This window comes from Chiloscyllium punctatum, chromosome 11 (genome assembly GCF_047496795.1).
Source record: "Chiloscyllium punctatum isolate Juve2018m chromosome 11, sChiPun1.3, whole genome shotgun sequence".
Taxonomy (NCBI): Eukaryota; Metazoa; Chordata; class Chondrichthyes; order Orectolobiformes; family Hemiscylliidae; genus Chiloscyllium; species Chiloscyllium punctatum.
This window is the reverse complement of record NC_092749.1, coordinates 17,260,644-17,281,014: the sequence shown is the minus strand read 5'-3', so window position 1 is coordinate 17,281,014 and position 20,371 is coordinate 17,260,644. Positions and strand designations below refer to the sequence as shown.

The following is a 20,371-nucleotide window of genomic DNA, read 5'->3' as shown; positions in this document are numbered from 1 at the left end:
TTGACATGGGATGAAGATTGTTGCAAATATTTCAGCCAACTCTTTTGCACTGTTGCCAGTCAAGTGGGCTTCTTTGTCCTGGATGGAATCAAGCTTCTTGAGTCTTGTTGGAGCTGCATTCATCCAGACACACAGGGAGCATTCTATCACACTGCTGACATCTGCCTAGAGAATGTTGCATAGACTTTGGAGAGTCAGGAGGTGAGTTACTCACTGCAATATTCCTCACCTCTAACTTTCTCTTGATATGGCTAGTGCTGTTCAGTTTCTGGTCAATAATATTCCCAGGATGTTGATAATGGGGGATTCAATGATGGTAATGGCATTGAATGTGAAAGGGTGTTGGTTAGGCTGTCTCTTATTGGCGATGGACATTGCCTGGCACTTGTGTAGCATGACTGGTACTTGCCACTGGCCACCCCAAACCTGGATATTGTCTCGACCTTGTTGCGTTTGGATATGGGCTGCTTTGGTATCTGAGATGTCATGAATAGTGCTGAACATTATACAATCATCAATGTACCTTATGATGAAAGGAAGGTCATTGATGAAACAGCTAAGGATGGCTGTGCCCAGGACCGTGTGGAATTCCTGCAGAGATATCCTGGGACTGAGATTACTGACCTCGAATAACCACAACCATCTTCCTTTTTTGCTTAGCATTTCTGCAACCGGCTGGGAGATTTCCCTCATACCCATTGACTCTGATTTTGCTATGTTGCATGATACCACGTAACTGCAGCCCTGATGTCATTGGCATCTTGGCAGCTCTCAATTCTCCTCTGAAATTTAGTTCTTTTGTCTGTGTTTGGATCAAGTTTGGAATAACATCAGGAGCTGGATGCTCTGGTAAAGCATGAGCTGAACATCAGTGAGCTGGTTATTGGAATCTCCTGCCTTACACCACTGTTGATGCTGACATGATCAAGAGCAGACAGATGCAGCAGTGATTGGCCAGGTTAAATTTGTCATGCCTTTTATACACAGGATTTTATGGGGCAATTTTCCACACTTTTGTGTAGATAGCAATGCTGTAGCTATATTGGAACGCTGAGGAAGTGGCAAATTGTAGAACACGAGTCTTCACAACTATCTTCAGAATGTTGTCAGAGCACATAGCCTTTGTGGTATCAAGGACCCCCAGCCATTTCTTGGTATCATGTGGAGTGAATCGAATTGGCTGAAGACTGGCATCTGTGATGGTGGGGACCCCTGGAGTTGGTCAGGATGGATCATCCACCCAACACTATTTACTGAAGCTTGTTGCAAATGATTCAGCCTTATCTTTTAGCACCTGGGCTCCGACATCATTGAGGATGGAGAGATTTGTGGAGCTTCCTCTAGTGAATAGTTTAATTGTCCAACATCATTCATGAATTGATGTGGCAAGACTGCAGAGCTTAGATGTGAACTGTAGGTTGCAGAATTGCTTAGCTTTGTCTGTCATTTGCTGTTTATGCTGTTTGGCATGCAAATAATCCTATGCTTTGGTGTCTCCAGATTGATACCTCATAGTTAGGTCTGCCTGGTGCTGCTCCTCCATTATACTCTCCATTATTGCTCCTGCACTGTAGTCTGTATTGAACAGGGTTAATCTGCCTTTATGGCAATGGTGGTCGTGGAATTGCTGAGCCACTTTTGATGATGTACGTTGAAGTCTCCCATCCAGAGGATATTCTGCACCTTTGCTACACTTAGTGCTTACTCAAATGGTTTTCGGCATGGAGGATTCCTTGTTCATCAGCTGAGAGGAAGCAGGGTATGTGGTAACTAGCAGGAGGTTTCCTTGACCTGATTCCATGAGACTTCATGAGTTCCAGAATCGATTTTGAGGAACAACTCCCTCCCAACTGTGTACCACTCTCCACTGATGTGCTGGGCTCCTGCATCATTGACCTTAACCCTTCCCATAGCCCTCACTCTAACCCTACCACTGTTACCTCTGCCAGGGCTGTCCTGATGGTGAGTCTGGGCGAACCCAGAGATAGTGGTGGTGATGTCGAGGATATTATCATATTCATGGAGTCATACCATACAGGCCTGTCAGCCTGTCGCTTGACTGGTTTGTCAGTTTTGCCTCTAACCCCCAGCTGTTAGTAAGAAGGATTTTGCAATCTCGACAGGGCTGTTTGCCATTATTTTTTCTGATAACTAGATTGGTTCCAAGTGGGTTTGTCTTGTTTAATTCCTTTGTTGGGACTTCTTACTGATTTGGTACAACTGAGTGGTTTGCCATTTAAGAGGACAGTATGAGTTAGCCACATTCCTGTGGATCTGGAGTCCCATGTAGGCCAGGCCAAGTAAGGATGGCAGATTCTCTTCACTAGGACATGAGCATCTGAGAACTGAGTGCGTTAGAAATATTCCTCATTCTGAAAGCCATAGACACAGTTCCATATGTAGCAGTTTTAGTAGCAGATAAAATATAAATTGGTATTTACTTTACAAACTCTAAAACATAGAATAAAGACAATGATCCACAGATTGTTCCTCAGTGACTTGTCACTTGTACTTGTTTGGAACAGTTTAGTTCCCTCTAGTGGTTGGGTCCATTATTCTCAGCCAGAGTGAATGTTGCTGATTTTTTTTGGTCTCTGCACGAGGTTATGGGAAGTGGCACTGAGTAAACTGTTCCTTCAGCAAGCCAGCATAGAAACGATGGATTGAATAGCTTCATTTTGTGCTGCAAACATTTATGCGATTCTCTGTGATACACACACAAGACAAATTGGATCATCCCAGTCAGCAGTATATTGTAAACATTGCTTAGAGCCAATGAGGCAAGTCAGCACTGTTGTAGGTTAATAATATGTTCTCAATCACAGAGGCTGAACATTGACCGGCTCATACTGAGATGTCAATATACAAGACAACTCAGAATGCTTGTTCTGTCTCCAACTAATAAAAGCTAAGGCACTGAAGGTTGGGTCATGATCTTGCATCCCCATATTACACACAGAATTTGCTTATTGTCATTTTGAACAGGGCATTTTTCAGACCTCTAGCACTGCCCCTTGGAATGTATGAATGGAATTTAATTCCCTCCTCTATAGCAAGTTTAATGGCGGGGTGGCAATTAATCAGCGAGTGGGATGCCACTGACTTCCTGTCCCCAGCCTGTTGAATTTGTGATGGCCAGGCCCAGAGACAGCTCTCCTGCCATTTAAGGGCTCCCACTTCAGGGTCTCATCCAGCTACGGCTGGAATTAATGTAGCAGCAGGTCAGAGGCTCACTATGTGGGCGAGACATGACACACAACTGTCTGCTGAGGGTCACACTCTTGCAGCCGAGTCACCCCATTCCACCTCCTTGTGGTGACCCCCTCCCACCATCATTCATTTGTGGCCTTGGATCCAGTGATGTCCCTAGACCAGGGCTTCCCAAACTTGGCGCTGGCACCCAAAGTTGAACAGCCAGCTGAAAGTTTGCAACAGGGGCTCTGAGGTAGCAATGGCCAGCACAGAGTGCTGAGTGAGTTAGAACAGGTGTGCTCCCTGTCTGACAGAGCCTCACTGAGAGGTCACAACAATTTTTATACCTCAAAGCAGGGTCGCAGTGGGAAAGGATTTAAGAAATACATCCTAGGGCTGGTGGGGTGAAATCCCAGCAGCAGCCATTGTGTCCCCAGAAGCACCACTGTTCAGTAGAGAGCCCAGCCACCTAAAGAGAGACCTGTTAAATGCCCGAGTAGTATGCATTCAGCAGGACTTTCCTAAAAGAGACAACACAGGGCTCACATTGGCACTTCAGTAGGGACCTTAGGTCTTCAGGGAGGAGAAAGTGAGGACTGCAGATGCTGGAGATGAGAGGCGAGAGTGTGGTGCTGGAAAAGCACAGGAGGTCAGGCAGCATCCGAGGGGCAGGAGAATCAACGTTTCGAGCATAAGCCCTTCATCAGGAATGCTGCCTGACCGGCTGTGCTTTTCCAGCACCACACTCTTGGCTTTAGATCTTCATTGTCCCTACTGATTCCATCCCACAAGTGTCTACCTAAACATGTTGATTCAGGCAGGAATTGGAGGAAAGCAGGCATCTCAGCAGGTTTAAGCTGCAGGCTCTTATATAGAGAGCCAGGATTGGAGGGGAAGCCACAGAAGGATTTAAAAAGCAATGATGGGAATGACATAGTAATTTAGGTCCTGTTTCCAAGGTGGAATGGGGGGAAAGTTACCAGGACCTCATCACAATTAGCTCTCTTTGGCTGAAACCAGGAAATAAGACACTGGAGAAGAAGTAGACCAGTCAGCCCATCAAATCTGCTCTGGTATTCAATGTGATTATAGCTGATCTAATAATCCTCAACTCCACTTTCCTGCCCTTTTCCCCAGAACCCTGATGCCCTTACTGATTAAAAATATGTCTATCTCAACCTTGAATATACTTAATGACCGAATCTCAACAGCCCTATGTGGTAAAGAATTCCACAGAGTCACAACTCTCTGAGAGAAGAAATTCCTCCTCATCTCTGTCTTCAGTGTGTGACTCCTTATAGTATTCTGAGAGTATGCCCTCTGGTCCTAGACTCTCCCACAATGGGAAACGTTAGCCTGTCTAGTCTCTTAAGAATCTTGTATATTTCAATAAGATTTCTTCATTCTTCAATTTTCCAACAAATACAGACCTAATCTACTCTGTTCGTAAAAGTCCATCCCTGCACATTAATGCTCGCAGTTTTTGCTGTAAGATAATAGACTGTAATATTCCAGATTGATAACATTTTCATTCTGCTGTGAATTAAAAGCAGCAGTAGACCATTCAGCCCCTCAAACATGCACTGTGACCTGATACCTTGGTGCTTGTCAGGTTTGTTTAAGAAAGCAGTGGGTCAGCATGCATCTGGTTCATGTTAATGGCAGTTGGATCTATGCTTTAAGATTCTCAGTGAACCTTAAATTAAATATTTTAAATGTTCCAGCAACATCTCAAACAACAGCAATTTGTTAAAAGTTTTCCTCATTCAGTTGTTTTGTTGATTAAAAGGATATTAGTAACTGTTCAAAAATGTAAAATAAGCTGTTATTTATGTTAAATTGCCAGTTGGCTGTACTTGTAAACACTGGGTACTGTTTCTTCCAGTTACTTACATTACATTCAAAGTATGAAAGTAACATTAGCCTACCAGGAACACTTCATTGAATGAAAATGCCGTCTGACTGGTGAAGTAGCAGTTTTGCTTATTAATATAACAAACTGATTATTAATATAGCTTGATCCAGTTATAATACTCATATGGAACTGTTTACATTAGCTGTACTTCAGCAGCAATGGAAAATTTAGGACTTTTTTATATAAAGGAAAATGCCATTTGCCCAACAAATTCCATCCTTCTTAATCATACATCAACCACACTCACCATCTTCTCACTATACAGCTCAATCCTGTTCTTCTATAGCATTGTCTATTAGAATCTTAGATTGGTTCCAGGATAGAAGGAGACTATTCAGCCCTTTCAATTTGTTGAATCACTACTGGTTCTCTGTGAGAACGTACACCTGCAAGTTATTTCCACTCAGGTACCGATCCAACCTCCCTTTGAAAGCCACAACTGAATCTGCCTCCTCCACATTCTCAGTCTGTGTATTTTAAATGCTGTACAAATATATTATTCCTCACACCATGTTTGATTATTCTGCCATTCATCTTCACCCTTCCACAGTTCAGAAACACAGAAAGATTTATCAAGTAATTTCTCTCTGTCTGCTTTGTATGGATCCCTCATGTTTTAGAACACCTCAGTCAAATCTCTTCTAAATCTTCCTTTCTCTGAGGAGAACAGCTCAAATGTCTTCAATCTGTCTACATAATTGAAGTCCCTCATTTGCAGAATTGTTTTTGTAAGTATTTTCTGTCCCCTGACTAAAGCCTTTTGAACTGATTTATTTTGTCCTCTTAACTATTCTCTCTATTCTCTTGGTGAAGGCCTGGAAAGAAAATGGCGCTGGTATAAAATGAGCTTCCACTTTTCTTTCACCTCTTTTTTAATTTTTCACGAAAGCCTACATTCACCATAACTGCTTTTTTCAGACCTACTGTCTCCTTCATGGTGGCTTTGTTTTACGTTTCTTATATATAAATGTTTTTAAACTTTGCAAGCTACTGAGAAAGATCAGATCAGATTCAGATTACGTACAGTGTGGAAACAGGCCCTTCGGCCCAACAAGTCCACACCGACCCGCGAAGCGCACCCACCCAGACCCATTCCCCTACACCTAACAGTACAGGCAATTTAGCATGGCCAATTCACCTGACCTGCACATCTTTGGACTGTGGGAGGAAACTGGAGCACCTGGAGGAAACCCACGCAGACACGGGGAGAATGTGCAAACTCCACACAGTCAGTCGCCTGAGTCAGGAATTGAACCCAGGTCTCTGGCGCTGTGAGGCAGCAGTGCTAACCACTGTGCTACCATGCCAAATAATTTAGCCAGTAAATAGTAGGATACTGAAAAGTGTAAAGGTGCAGATGTAATGCTCATTCACACATCCCTGAAGTTGCACTGTTAAAGAACATGACTGAGAAGGTATACAGGACATTTGTCTTCTTTAGTGAATGTAAAGAGTATAAGAATTGGGAAGCTATGTTGCATCTGGATACAACAGCATTAGGCCTCAGCTTGAGTACTCTGTGCAACTCTGGTAACCACACCAGAAGAAAGATGTGGTTGCACTAAAAGGGAATACATGAGATTATTGATGTTGTTACCTGGACTATCTTTCGTTAAGAGATAAGATTGGTCAAACAAGAATTGTTTTCCTTGGAACAGGGAATGTCAAGAAAGACCTAAGCAAAGTATATAAGCATACGAGGGTGTCTAGACAGAGTGGGTAAAGAGGCTGTATTCTCATTGGTTGAGGAGTCCATAACTAGGGGTATAGGTGAAGGGTAAGTAATAGAACATTTTTCACCTAAAGATGGTGGGGAGCTGGAACTCACTACCTGGAAGATTGGCAGAAGCAGAATACCTGCTGCAATGAAATAATATTTGGATAAGCACTTTAGGGGCTGTAGTCCACAAGGCTATAAACCAAGAGAAATAATGCTGGATGGCTTCTTGTCGGCTGAAATGCACACAGTGATCTGAATAGCCTTGTTTAGTGCTAACTGGAGTTTACAGGTCAACGCTAGCCTTAGCAAGTGGGACACCAGGGGATTCCCCTATTTCCTAACTGACAACCAACCAGAATGCCATTCCTCCTCATAAAAGAGGAAATGGTGAGACAGCTGTAGAGTCATAGTAGAAACAAACCAAAACAATAATGTACATATGGTTCTTGCTCACAATCATTTTATTTTTCCCTGTCCTGATAACACTGCACTAATTCTGCCTGGTTTATTGCTCCATGGCTTCTAAGTGCCAAGTATCTAGCTTTAATCTGTGAGGCGAGTTGCACAGAATGATGGACCAAAAGTGTGAAATTACGAGGATTATTTACAAAGACTAGGCTTGTATTCCCTTGAGTATAGAAGATTAAGGGCCAAACTGACTGAGGGTTTTAAGATGAAAAATATAGTTTTGTTGAGTAGATAGAGACTAATTCCCCTGATGTGGCAGGTCCAAAACAAAGGAGCAGGACTTGGAAATTTGAATCGTTCAAAATGGTGTCTAGAAGCACGTCTTCACATAAAGACAATCTGGAACTCACTTCCACAAAAGCTGTTCAGGCTGTGGATTATTCGGACATTTTAACACAGAGATTGATTTTTATTTAGGCAAGGATGTTAAGAATTATAGATGAAGGTAGTTAGATGGAATTAATGTACAGATTAGTTAGGCATTTGAATGGCAGAACAGGTTTGAAGGGTGAATGGCCTCCTGTTTTCTTATGTTCCTGTACATTAAACATTTGCAATTTGTTTAATTGTGGAAGGTATTGCAATCAAACCCAATCTCAACTTTGCATTGCACACAGCAATCACTTACAAGTTTTTTGACAGTGGTCTCTGGTCTGAAGTATAAAAACAGGTAATGAATAGAATAAAGAAAGGATAAAGTTTGAAGAATGAAATTGAAAAACAGTGAATGTGACTCATTTAGCCTTATCACTGCATTACTCAGCTCTTATCAGTTACATCAGTGAAGTGGAAAAGAGATCTTTAAAATCAAAGAACTCATTAATTGACCCTTATATCAGCTAATAATAAACAGATACCAACTCAGTTAGATGATGGAAAAGAAAACAGAAGGTCGTTCTGGTCAAAAGTCCCAGAGTATGAAATTGCCATGAAACAAACTCCTCGCAAATGCTAAAGCTATCAGACTAAACACTTTAAAGAAATAGCAGCTATCAGTATCTGTAACAAGTTAAGCAAGAAAACATTGCTTGCCAAAGGCCATGTTGACCCCAAATAATAAGTAATTATGAGAGTCCTTATCAGGGATACTGGGTCTGGACAACATCAATCGGGATGTTAGGCTGTTATTTAGTGTCGGAGAGAGATACGTGGCTTGGAAGGAAAGTTACAGAAGCTGTCTGTGTTAAAAGATGATACTACTGTACAATGCCCTAATCAGATAACTACATATGTTATTTGGTCTGTGAGACATAAAGAAATCATTCAAGCATTGGAGTGGTGCAGGATAGAGCTGTGAGGCTAGCCTGTAGTAATAAGTATTGTGTTAAGAGAAAAGGCCAGAGAGAATGAAAAGGTATTGAAAGGTGGCAACTGCTAAGTGCCCTGATGGAACTTTGTGAGATATAGCTATGGATATGGAATTACATCTGGAAGAGACACAAACCTAAAGCCATTTCAGCAGAGCATGTGAAAAGCTAAGAACAATAATCCTACATGCTCCAGAAGAGTTTGACAATGTTTTGCACACTTACAAGGTCATAAATAAGCAGAGGCAGAGACCTGCCCATTTTAATAATGCATCACACCAAGGATGCTCTGCTTTCTCACTGTATATAAGTTCTTAGCATTAGGATCAATCATTTTCAGCATCAGCCACCATGTCTTCCTACAATATTTCAAAATCTTTATAACTTTGTCCTTCCCAATTTGCTATGTCATATTAAAGTCATACAGCTGCCTGATTCCGGGTTCTTAAAGCACATGTGACTAATCCCTATGATTGATGATTGGATGAATTTAAATTCAAATTTTTGTTTAGATAAAAAATAAGACTGGCTTGAAGGACAATCGTCCAGGGAATACCAGTAACCAGGATGCATTCTCTTACACTGTCCTTTGCTTCCAGTCATCCAGCCATCTCTTTATCAATAATGCTATAATTCCCCTTGATTTCATGAACCTAATTTATTTTTTAACTCATTCACAGGATCTAATAAAAGGCTTTATAAGGTACTTTTTCAAATATTTCATGAATTTGCAAACATTTGGTCTAACCAAAACAAAACAAGCAGCTGTTATAATTGAGTTCAGAAAATATGAAGCTAAGTTGGATGCCTTAAGAATGCTACATTTTCTTGTGTATACAATGTGTTTTCAAACTCGTTTGCTTTCATCTTTTGACTTTCGTCTGAGACATAACCAGTTTGGGCATCAATTCAATACGATTGGAGCCAATTTGGGTTTGTGAAGGAAGCCATCTGCTTAGTTGGGCATTTAGACCATTTCAGCATTTCACTACAATAAAGAGGCCACTGTTGTAGGATATTTCAACCAGACAATGTAAATGCAATGAAACATCAACACGAGCACGATTTCATATTGCATCTTTGGAATGGACAGGTAATAGAGGCACTGTGCCAGTTATTGACCAAGAGTGAGTCTAAACAGCATTCCATGTGGTTAGTATGGAAAAGAATAAAGACAGTTTTGTAACTAGTGGCATCAAATACCCAAGAAATTCATGAATGGATTTCAAATATATGTTAAAGCTGAAGTCAGCTTTACTTCCTTAACTCTGATTAATATGCCAGTCTTATCCTTTGTGTATGTTTGTCATGGACAGTTTAGAGCGTTTTAGTGGATATATTTTACTGACATATATTGTCAGTATACCAGCTGAGAGATGGTGTCTGCGTAAAAAAAATGTAAAATATGTTTTGAATCTGAACATGGCGAGACCAGGTTTCCTTTGCCTTTGTGCCTGAAGACATCTGAATTTAAGTGACACTGCAATATACCCTAAGTCTCCTCAATCTTCTCCTACCATTCCCTAAAGTGCTACATCCAGACTAATCCCTACCAACAACTTTAGCCACATCCCAAATTGTGCCAGTTTGGAGTGCTGAGGGAACGTTGGGATGGGAGATGGGGAGCTGCTCTCAACACCATCGAAAGATGCAGCAGAATGTCATTTCCTGTCGAATTGATTATAGTTTTTTGAAAGTCCGTCCTCACTGAGGCTCCCCTACATTTTCTATTCCTTTTGATGCATTTTTAGGATCTTGCATAAGTCATGTTAAAAATCATCACTTATCCAGGCTTAAGATTCCATGTGTTTGATGTGCATGGCTGACATTTGAATGAATTGAATTTTAATTTTTAATTATTAAGATTCAAAAAAAAAAGGAATGTACCACCCCTAGGTTTGGTTTGTCTTTTGGTGTAAATTTTTGACACATATATTTTTGAATAATTGACATTGGAAAGATACTTGGACATAACTTGGCATCAATAAAATAGGAGCAAATTGGCTACAGTTTGAGTTACTCTCCAGGCGAAAATATGCAGCTTCTTAGAATCAAAGTTATTCTTCAACATAAGGATTAATTCATGGGTTGGAATTCAAATAGAAACAGTAATACTTTTGGAAAGAAATGGGCTAGGTTTCCTTTCCAGGCTTGCCAGCAGAACCAAATAAAGTCCAGAGTGAAATATTTTAAACTGTAATTGCATAAGCAGGGAATGCAAATTTCATTAGTTGCACCCCAAGTGATAATCTCCCTTTAAGGAGCCAGTTTGAGCAGGCCAAAACTCCAGACTCCAGATGAATATGGCTGAGGTGGGAAATGCAGGCAAAACCTTTGCCAGAAGCAGGAAACTCAGCACAAGGTCTAAATGCTATCAATGTTAATGAAGCTCACACATATACTGCAATCATATTCCCTCATAATGCAGTACGTGCACTATTATCAAAGCATGCAGTCACACACCCTTCGACTTTGACATGTTGTAGCCATTATGTTTTAGGAGAAAGTGGGGACTGCAGATGCTGGAGAGTCAGAGTCGCAAAGTGCGGCACTGGGAAAGTGCAGCCAGTCAGGCAGCATCTGAGGAGTAGGAAGGTCGATGTGTCAGGATTAAGCCCTTCATCAGGAAAGTGGACCTGGGCCTCATCCACTGCCAAATCAGAGCCACCCGCCAACTAGAAGAACACCTCATGTTCCACTTGAGGACCCTTCAACCACATGGCATCAATATCAGCTTCACTAGTTTCCAAATCTCTCCTCACCCCCCCCCCCCCCCCACTTCCCCCCACCTCATTCCAGATCCAACCCTCCAACTTGGCACTGACTCTTGACCTGTCCTACCTGTCCATCTTCCTTCCCACCTATCTGCTCCACCCTCCCCATTGACCTATCATATTTATCCCCCAACTGTATCCACCTATTGCCTTCTCACCTACCTTCTTCCCAGCCCTACTCTCACGCCCCCTTTTATCTCTCAGCCTCCTTCCCACTGCCGCATTCTTAATGAAGGGCTTGGAGTTAAATGTCGACTCTCCTTCTCCTAGGATGCTGCCTGACCTGCTGTGCTTTTCCAGCACCACCCTTTTTGACCCATCAACATTTAGTCAACTTGTAACAAATGGCTCCACAGCATTTCTTACTGTACAAAACTCTAATATTTCCAGGACTGTGCAACTAAACAACACAGCAAGAACTTCATGGTGTTTTTTCAGATCTGTTTCCGCCCTGGAAGGACAGCCTGGTATTTTGAAAGTAAAAAGTGAACTTGAAATCAGGAATGGTAGAGGCTTGTGATTACCAGTGGTCCTACACAGCCATTTCTTGCCCGTCCTTCAAGGCAAAAGTGATCATGTCCATCATCTGGGACATTTGGTGAGCATTTGGTGGATTCATATGTGACTGCTAAGGCCAAAATTCACAGCAGAAAATTCTGCTGCAAATAGATCAGGATGTTGCAGAAATTGAGATCTAGGCAATGTTACTGGCTCTGGATTTCCTTTCCTTGGATTTCTCTCTGTCTGCCATTTGCATTTGTTTCCAAAGGAGGCTGCGCTGTGTCTTATTTAGGGATCCTGGGCAAGCTACTTCAAGGACTCAAAGTCGAGATCAAAACCTCTGTGTGGAGTTTTCAGAGTGTCCTTTGAGCATCATAAGAACACGCTTCAGACTCCAGCTCTCCACAGGTGGTCTGTTTTGTTAAGCAAATACTAGATGTTCTGAATACACAACTAGACGACTCAGTTGTGGTTGTCTCAATATGGTGTGCTTACCTGGCATGCTTACTTTGGTGAGCATCTCAGTGACTGCTATTTACTTCTGCCATCTGATCCTCAAAAGCTTCAGAAGGCAGCAGAAGTGAAAATTGTTCAGCTTCCACGCATGATGCTGATACACTGTCCATTCATTGAGCAGAGTGGGCGGGGTTATTGTTCCATAAACTTTCAGTATGGTACACCGACCTCATCCTCTTCTTTCTCCAACTGATGCTCAAAATCTACCAAAGGCTGGTTTTGTTTTGGCAATTCTCGTATGTGTTTTGTCATCAATTTAAAAAGCTAGAGAAAGTGTACTGCTGAGGTATGTGAAGTCATCCACTGCTGACAGGTGCTGGTACTGGACTGAGAGCCGGGCCCGAGATAGAGGTTTCCTGGAGGAGGCTGGTATATCACCCCAGTTTACTTTGCGCTGATTGTAATGCCAATGCTGTCTCGTGGGAAGACCAGATACAACCCCACAATTCCTGAGCAGTTCCCACAGAATCCTGCGGGCAGTTAGCATGTTTGTACTTTCAGTTTCAGAGAGGGAAAATGCCACAGCACAGTACCATAACACTCAGGCAATGCCTCATGGGACAGCAAAAGGAATCAATTTGGATCATTCATTATCAGAGCTCAGTCAATTCAATGGAATTTAAACATCAAATTCTAAATTTTGCTTTCCTTCTTTCATCCAGTCTATTAGAATATAAACTGTTAAAAAAAAAGGTGATAAGCGTATGAAATTGGTGGACAGTGGTGTAGCTGAGTTGGGAATCCTGGATTCATTTAAGGCAGAATCGGTAGAGGTTTCTCAGATGGACAGCCGAAGGCCATCCGGAGCTCTGTTTAATCTTCTGATGTTGTATATGACACAATTTTTGATGTGTGTATTAGCACATTGAAGGAATGATACACTGTGACTTTACCCATGGACAGAGACATAAAGACTGGCTCGACATGCTAGTTTTTAGGGCAGTTTGCAAATGAGTAATAGCTCTATTTAGATTAGTTTGGAACTTCAACTCAGCTAAGATAGTGGAGTGACATATATTTATTAAAAACAAATAGTCTAACCATTGGAATGGAAAATGAATCTTGCAACTTACAACAAGATAACGCTGAATTAAGATTACCCCTCTTTTCTCCCACATCTGCTTAAATTGACAGTCACTGCTGAAGGATTCTTTTAAACCTCCCTGAGTATTTGAAGTATCTCACAAAGGGATGAATGCCAATCTGAGTTCAAGTCCCAAAGCAGGACTTGTGCCTGGTTTGAACTAAAGTTCAAACTGCTTTCTGCGGTACTTCATAACTTCAGTCCTTCAAAGGTTCCTTTGAATTCATGTGACAAAGAATTGATTATACCATATGAATAAGTGCTTAGCAATTCAAGTCTAAGACCGATAAGGCGTAGGGGCAGAAGTAGGCCATTTGGCCCATTGAGTCATGTCTGCCATTTGATGAGATCATGTCTGATCGGATAATCCTCAACTCCACTTCCCTGCCTTTCCCAAAGCCTTGATCCCCTTACAGGTTAAAATGTGTCTATCTCAGCCTTGGATATATGAATACATTTATTTAACAATTTTAGAATCATTTTTTGAATCAAATTGCATTGGATCAATGTTAACCAATGAGTATTTTGTACATAATCTTGTACATAAACATCAAAATTATCAGGTTTACAATTCCATTAACAGCAGGAAATTACAATGTCAGTGATAGAATAATGTTGAAACATCAAGTGAAAGAGAGAGGTCACAGTAATAATGCAGGAGGACTAGCAGTTTATTTGGTCTGTAATGTGCCATGTCTCGTTTGTTTTTATGTCACAGCTCATCACAGCCACCTTGGACGGCAAACTCCAACTGTTTGTACCATAGCGGGCAGAGGATCCTGACGGCACATCATAACCTGAATAGAACAGGAAGAAATCATATCAGAAACCAAACAATAAGTATCACAAATTGCGAAGCAGGTTGGAGGTCAGAGATTCATGATGAAGCAAGTGACATATTTGGTATTTTCTCAATGTCTCTGGGATAAAGGGCTTGCGGGAAACAGATTGGCAAGAGTCTTGGAGATAAATGGATGTTATTCAGTGAAGATGATGAAAGTAATTCTGAGCCAAAATAGTTGTGTCATAAGCTTCAACACTGCGTCAGACCATTAGAGAGAAGAGCGTGTGGTTAGAATTGTTTGTGTTTTAGTGGCTGAAAATGAAGAACTTATCTGTGACTTTATCGTTTGAAAAGGAAACTGTAAATCCACTAGGCAATTTTTCATACTGTCTTTGCTGATCTAAACAGCTCACTGTTTTGGAAGAACTCTATTAACTTAATGAAGACTTGTAATTAGAGATAAATGCATTGAATATAATTACTAATTCCTCCACTAAATGGTTTCTAGAAACCAATGGCAGTTCAGTTAAAAAAAAAGTTCTTTATCTTTGCAAACAGACCAAAATAGAACATTTCATCCTCACACATTCATTTAACAAATACTCTCTGTAATTAGCTGCCTGAAAATTAAATCGTGAACTACTAGTTTGAAATGAATGATTTCTGAGAATATTTGACTTTGTCAGAAGATGGTTAACAATGAGGATAATGAGATGACTTAGTTCCAAAAGGGCAGAAATGGCATGAGGACCTTCATATTCCAGTTAGCATTACTGTACATTCTTGACCAGTGATATTCAAAAGTCTCTTTCCTCATCTTTGCAAGGCAGAGTGCAATACCTGAAAGTTTATATATAAAGAACAAAGCACCCATAAGAGCAGATAGTAAGATTGAAACCTCTATGGAGATTTACAGAAGGTATATGTGTGATTTTTGGAGTTCATCTCATGTCCTCCAGGTAAGACTGTACAAGCTGAATTTACATGTGCTTTCTTACCACAGCAACCCTTGGATATTTACCTCCTATAGTGAAAGAGAACAATGATCTAGGTCACAACCAGTTTTGCTCAATATCACACCCCATGCCCATATTGGAATCACCCTGCACACGTTGTGTATAATGGTAGAACAAAGCCTAGATGTACAGAGTTGGAACAGCTCTGGAATGCAGGTCTTCAGAAGTTACTTGACCTATACTTCCGTGATCTGCAAAGCCATCCTTAATAGTACTGCATCTATAACTCCCTCCCATCTGCTTAAAACTCATTGTCGGGATATAGATAAGGCCAGCATTTATTGCGCCAGATCCCACATTCCGCCAAGGATAATACAAGAATGACAAAATCCGTTAGCTTGATTGGCCACTTCAGAGGAAAGTGAGGTTTGGTGGGGGACTGGAATTAGGGAAGACCAGGTAAGGATAGGAGCTTTCCGTCCTTGAAGCTGTGATTTTACTAGCAATCAAATTGCTTCATCATCCTTTATTCAGATACGAGTTATTTAATTTCCTGTTGAGTTTTTTTTAGAAACTAAATACAGGTTCTCAAACTGTCAAGCTCAGATTCACATTTATTGTTTAATATTGTTTTCTGCTTTGCATTATTCTGCCTGTTAGAGGTCCACCTGATGTTTAGATCCTGAGAAGCAGGTATCATTTGTTACATTCTGTGTTTAATGGGATAGACACAGTGTCAAGGCTAAGTGTAATTTTTGAGCATTTAATAACCTGTATTGGTGAAAAGGATAAATGCAAGTGAAAAGTTACAAAGACGAACCACTGTAAATTTACAGTGGAGACAAATAACAAGTGAGAAAATTAAAATATTACACATAAAACAACACATCGCAGTAGCAGATTCAAACCAGGCTCTGTGTTTTATTCCAGACCAGACTTGGAGTTTACAAATTGCAAGCTTTCAAAATGATGAGTGCTGAAGTTAATTCCTGGTAATAAGTAAGAGATAGGTGCGCACAACAAGGAAGTTTCTGGTTATGGAGAGAGATAGGTGCGCACAACAAGGAAGTTTCTTGGTTATGGAGAGAGATAGGTGCGCACAACAAGGAAGTTTCTTGGTTATGGAGAGAGATAGGTGCGCACAACAAGGAAGTTTCTGGTTATGGAGAGAGATAGGTGCGCACAACAAGGAAGTTTCTACAATTGGGGGAAGGGAAATTACGATGCTGTAAGACAGGATTTGAGGAGCATACGTTGGGAGCATAGGCTGTCAGGGAACGATGTGGTGGAAATGTGGGACTTTTTCAAGGAGCAGATACGACGTGTCCTTGATATGTATGTACCGATCAGGCAGGAAAGAAATGGTCGTGTGAGGGAGCCTTGGTTGACGAGGGAGGTTGAATGTCTAGTAAAGAGGAAGAAGGAGGCTTACATAAGGTTGAGGAAACAAGGTTCAGACAGAGCAGTGGAGGGATACAGGATAGCCAGAAGGGACCTGAAGAAAGGGATTAGGAGAGCTAAGAGAGGGCATGAAAAATCCCTGGCGGATAGGATCAAGGATAACCCCAAGGCATTCTATGCGTATGTGAGAAACCTGAGAATGACGAGAACGAGGGTAGGTCCGATCAAGGACAGTGGTGGGAGACTGTGTATTGAGTCGGAAGAGATAGGAGAGGTCTTGAACAAGTACTTCTCTTCAGTATTTACGAACGAGAGGGACTGTATTGTTGAAGAGGAGAGTGTGGAACGGACTGATAAGCTAGAAGAGATATCTGTTAGGAAGGAAGATGTGTTGGACATTTTGAACAACTTGAGGATAGACAAGTCCCCCGGGCCTGACGGGATATATCCTAGGATTATGTGGGAAGCAAGAGAGGAAATTGCAGTACCGTTGGCAATGATCTTCTCGTCTTCACTGGCAACGGGGGTGGTACCAGGGGACTGGAGAGTAGCGAATGTTGTGCCCCTGTTCAAAAAAGGGAATAGGGATAACCCCGGGAATTACAGGCCAGTTAGTCTTACTTCTGTGGTAGGCAAAGTAATGGAAAGGGTACTGAGGGATAGGATTTACGAGTATCTGGAACGGCACTGCTTGATTAGGGACAGCCAGCACGGATTTGTGAAGGGTAGGTCTTGCCTTACAAGTCTTATTGAATTCTTCGAGGAGGTGACCAAGCATGTGGATGAGGGTAGAGCAGTGGATGTAGTGTACATGGATTTTAGTAAGGCATTTGATAAGGTTCCCCATGGTAGGCTTATGCGGAAAGTCAGGAGGCATGGGATAGAGGGAAATTTGTCCAATTGGATAGAAAACTGGCTAACCGGTCGAAGTCAGAGAGTGGTAGTAGATGGTAAATATTCAGCATGGAGTCCAGTTACAAGTGGAGTTCCGCAGGGATCAGTTCTGGGTCCTCTGCTGTTTGTAATTTTTATTAATGACTTAGATGAGGGAGTCGAAGGGTGGGTCAGTAAATTTGCAGATGATACAAAGATAGGTGGAGTTGTGGACAGTGAGGAGGGCTGTTGTCGGCTGCAGAGGGACTTAGATAGGATGCAGAGCTGGGCTGAGGAGTGGCAGATGGAGTTCAACCCTGCCAAGTGTGAAGTTGTCCATTTTGGAAGAACAAATAAGAATGCGGAATACAGGGTTAATGGTAGGGTTCTTGGTCAGGTGGAGGAACAGAGGGATCTTGGGGTCTATGTACATAGATCTTTGAAGGTTGCCACTCAGGTGGATAGAGTTTGTAAGAAGGCCTATGGAGTATTATCGTTCATTAGCAGAGGGATTGAATTCAAGAGTCGTGAGGTGATGTTGCAGCTGTACAGGACTTTGGTTAGGCCACATTTGGAGTACTGTGTGCAGTTCTGGTCGCCTCACTTTAGGAAAGATGTGGAAGCTTTGGAGAGGGTGCAGAGAAGATTTACCAGGATGTTGCCTGGAATGGAGAGTAGGTCGTACGAGGATAGGTTGAGAGTTCTCGGCCTTTTCTCGTTGGAACGGCGAAGGATGAGGGGTGACTTGATAGAGGTTTATAAGATGATCAGAGGAATAGATAGAGTAGACAGTCAGAAACTTTTTCCCCGGGTACAACAGAGTGTTACAAGGGGACATAAATTTAAGGTGAAGGGTGGAAGGTATAGGGGAGATGTCAGGGGTGGGTTCTTCACCCAGAGAGTGGTGGGGGCATGGAATGCGCTGCCCGTGGGAGTGGTAGAGTCAGATTCATTGGCGACCTTTAAGCGGCATTTGGATAGGTACATGGATGGGTGCTTAATCTAGGATAGAAGTTCGGCACAACATCGTGGGCCGAAGGGCCTGTTCTGTGCTGTATTGTTCTATGTTCTATGTTCTATGTTCTATGTTCTATTACATTGATGAAATCAAAGTAGTCCATACAGGAAAAATACCATGAAGGATTTCTTCACAGAAGGAATAGTGGAGCTTTGGAAAAAAACCCTTCCCTCCACCCCTGCTCTGTCCCAGAGAAAATGCTCTTAAGACTGGACTTTAACTGAGAATTATAAAACTGCAAGATTGGCAGATTTTTGTTCACCAAGGGAATTAAGAGTTGCAGAACCAAGGTCGGTAAGTGGAGTTAAGATACAGATGAGCCATAATCTTAAAAGCAGAGTGGACTGGACACAAGAGACTGAACTATCTCATTCTGTTCCTGATATGCAGGGATGCTGAAAAGAAAAGGTGAAATGACTGATATCAGGCCGCGATGAGCACTTCATAAGTGTAGGATGTTTCTTTTCAATGTGTAAGGGTATACAGTAAACCTAAACACATTCCATTCATAGCACTGGTACATCCAAGAAAAGTGACCTGATTCCACTATATTGAGACCATCACTCATTCTGCTGTATTAAAAAGCCAAATCCTTACCTCTTTCACCTGTAATCACCCTTCTAACAGTACTGTGGGTTGCCTACACCAGATGGAGTTCAGGGTTCAGGAAGTCAGCTCCTTGAGGCAATTTGTAATGGACAGGAAATGCTGGTTCGTTCAGTAATGCCTGCTTCCCACAAACTTGTTTCATTTTAAATCATGAAACAGAAATTACTGGAAAGACACTGGTATCCGATGGGAGAAAGGGGAAACAGAAGCCTTGAATAGGAATCATTTACTGCAATTCTAACACAGCATCAATCTATTTCTTTTATTTCTCTGGATCCCAACAGGCCTGTGGTGTACCTTTTGTTTTTTTTTGTCTTCAGATTTCCAGCATTTTGCCAGTTTATTTTGTTAAAGCCACACTGTTCAATTCACTGGAGTTTGTCACTGGACCAGAATCACTGAAGCAGCTTCCTGAGGTTTGGGGGGAATCAATGAGCAGGAACCACTTTCATTCCCTCAAACCCCAGAGAGTTTGAGTTGATGTCGATCTGCTGGTTACTGGTTTTACATTTCTCCCCCTCCTGGCACCCTGTTTTGAATCTCAGCATTTCTATTTTTATTTCGGTCAACTTCTGTGCTTTCGATGGATCAAAAACTCAACCCAAGGAAGTTCTGCAGCTTTCATTCTTCGTCCTGAATCTGCCAAGCGTTCCCTACTCTACCAGGAGAGAAAAAGCCTTCACCATCGAAGGTAGTTGCTGCCTCAGTCAACCAAGAGCGGACTCTCTGCGGCGTAGCTCAGACGACCCAAACAATGCTCCACATTTTTTTGAAGAAATAAAAATTTATTGCATGCTATTTATTTTCCCATTTCCAGTGCCAAGGAAGAAAGTACACCGCAGAGAATTCAATTCACATTCATGGAACACCGGTATTACAGATGTCGTTAGCATCATTTGAAAAGAATGTGCTTCCATTCTGCTATCTGATTTTGAAGTTGGAAATTAAAAGGGTATCAGATTCCTATTTTTCGCTCCCACATTAAATTGAACTTTATCGCAGACTGCTGGAAACCAGGTTCCCCTCCTCTTTGCCTGGCTGATTCGAAGTCTGTTCACTGGTGCATGTACATGTTAATAACATTGAGTGGGAGGGCTTCACACATTTTCTAAATTTTAATGAAACTGCTCAGAAACAGAGTTTACCATTTTCCAGAAATGATGAGAGAGAGAATCTTCTGCACTGCTTTAAGTGCCACTAACACACACACAGCCTTGGGGAATCACGCTGCTGAGTTTACACTGTCACTGACA

General features: G+C 41.8%; 1 protein-coding gene across 5 annotated transcripts in view; it reads left to right on the top strand.

The window, feature by feature from the left end:
* wdr27 (WD repeat domain 27) overlaps window positions 1-19,983 on the top strand; it is a 491,161-nt gene extending 471,178 nt beyond the window's left edge. For 4 of the 5 annotated variants that reach the window (XM_072580377.1, XM_072580375.1, XM_072580376.1 and 1 more), the window contains one exon: window positions 14,196-16,068. In XM_072580377.1, coding sequence (XP_072436478.1) covers window positions 14,196-14,243 — 48 coding nt within the window. In that variant the 3' untranslated portion in view covers window positions 14,244-16,068. Of the gene's footprint in view, window positions 1-14,195; window positions 16,069-19,728 lie in introns of those variants that run through there. The other variant, XR_011961786.1, reaches the window with a different exon arrangement.
* The last annotated feature ends 388 nt before the right edge of the window (window positions 19,984-20,371 follow it).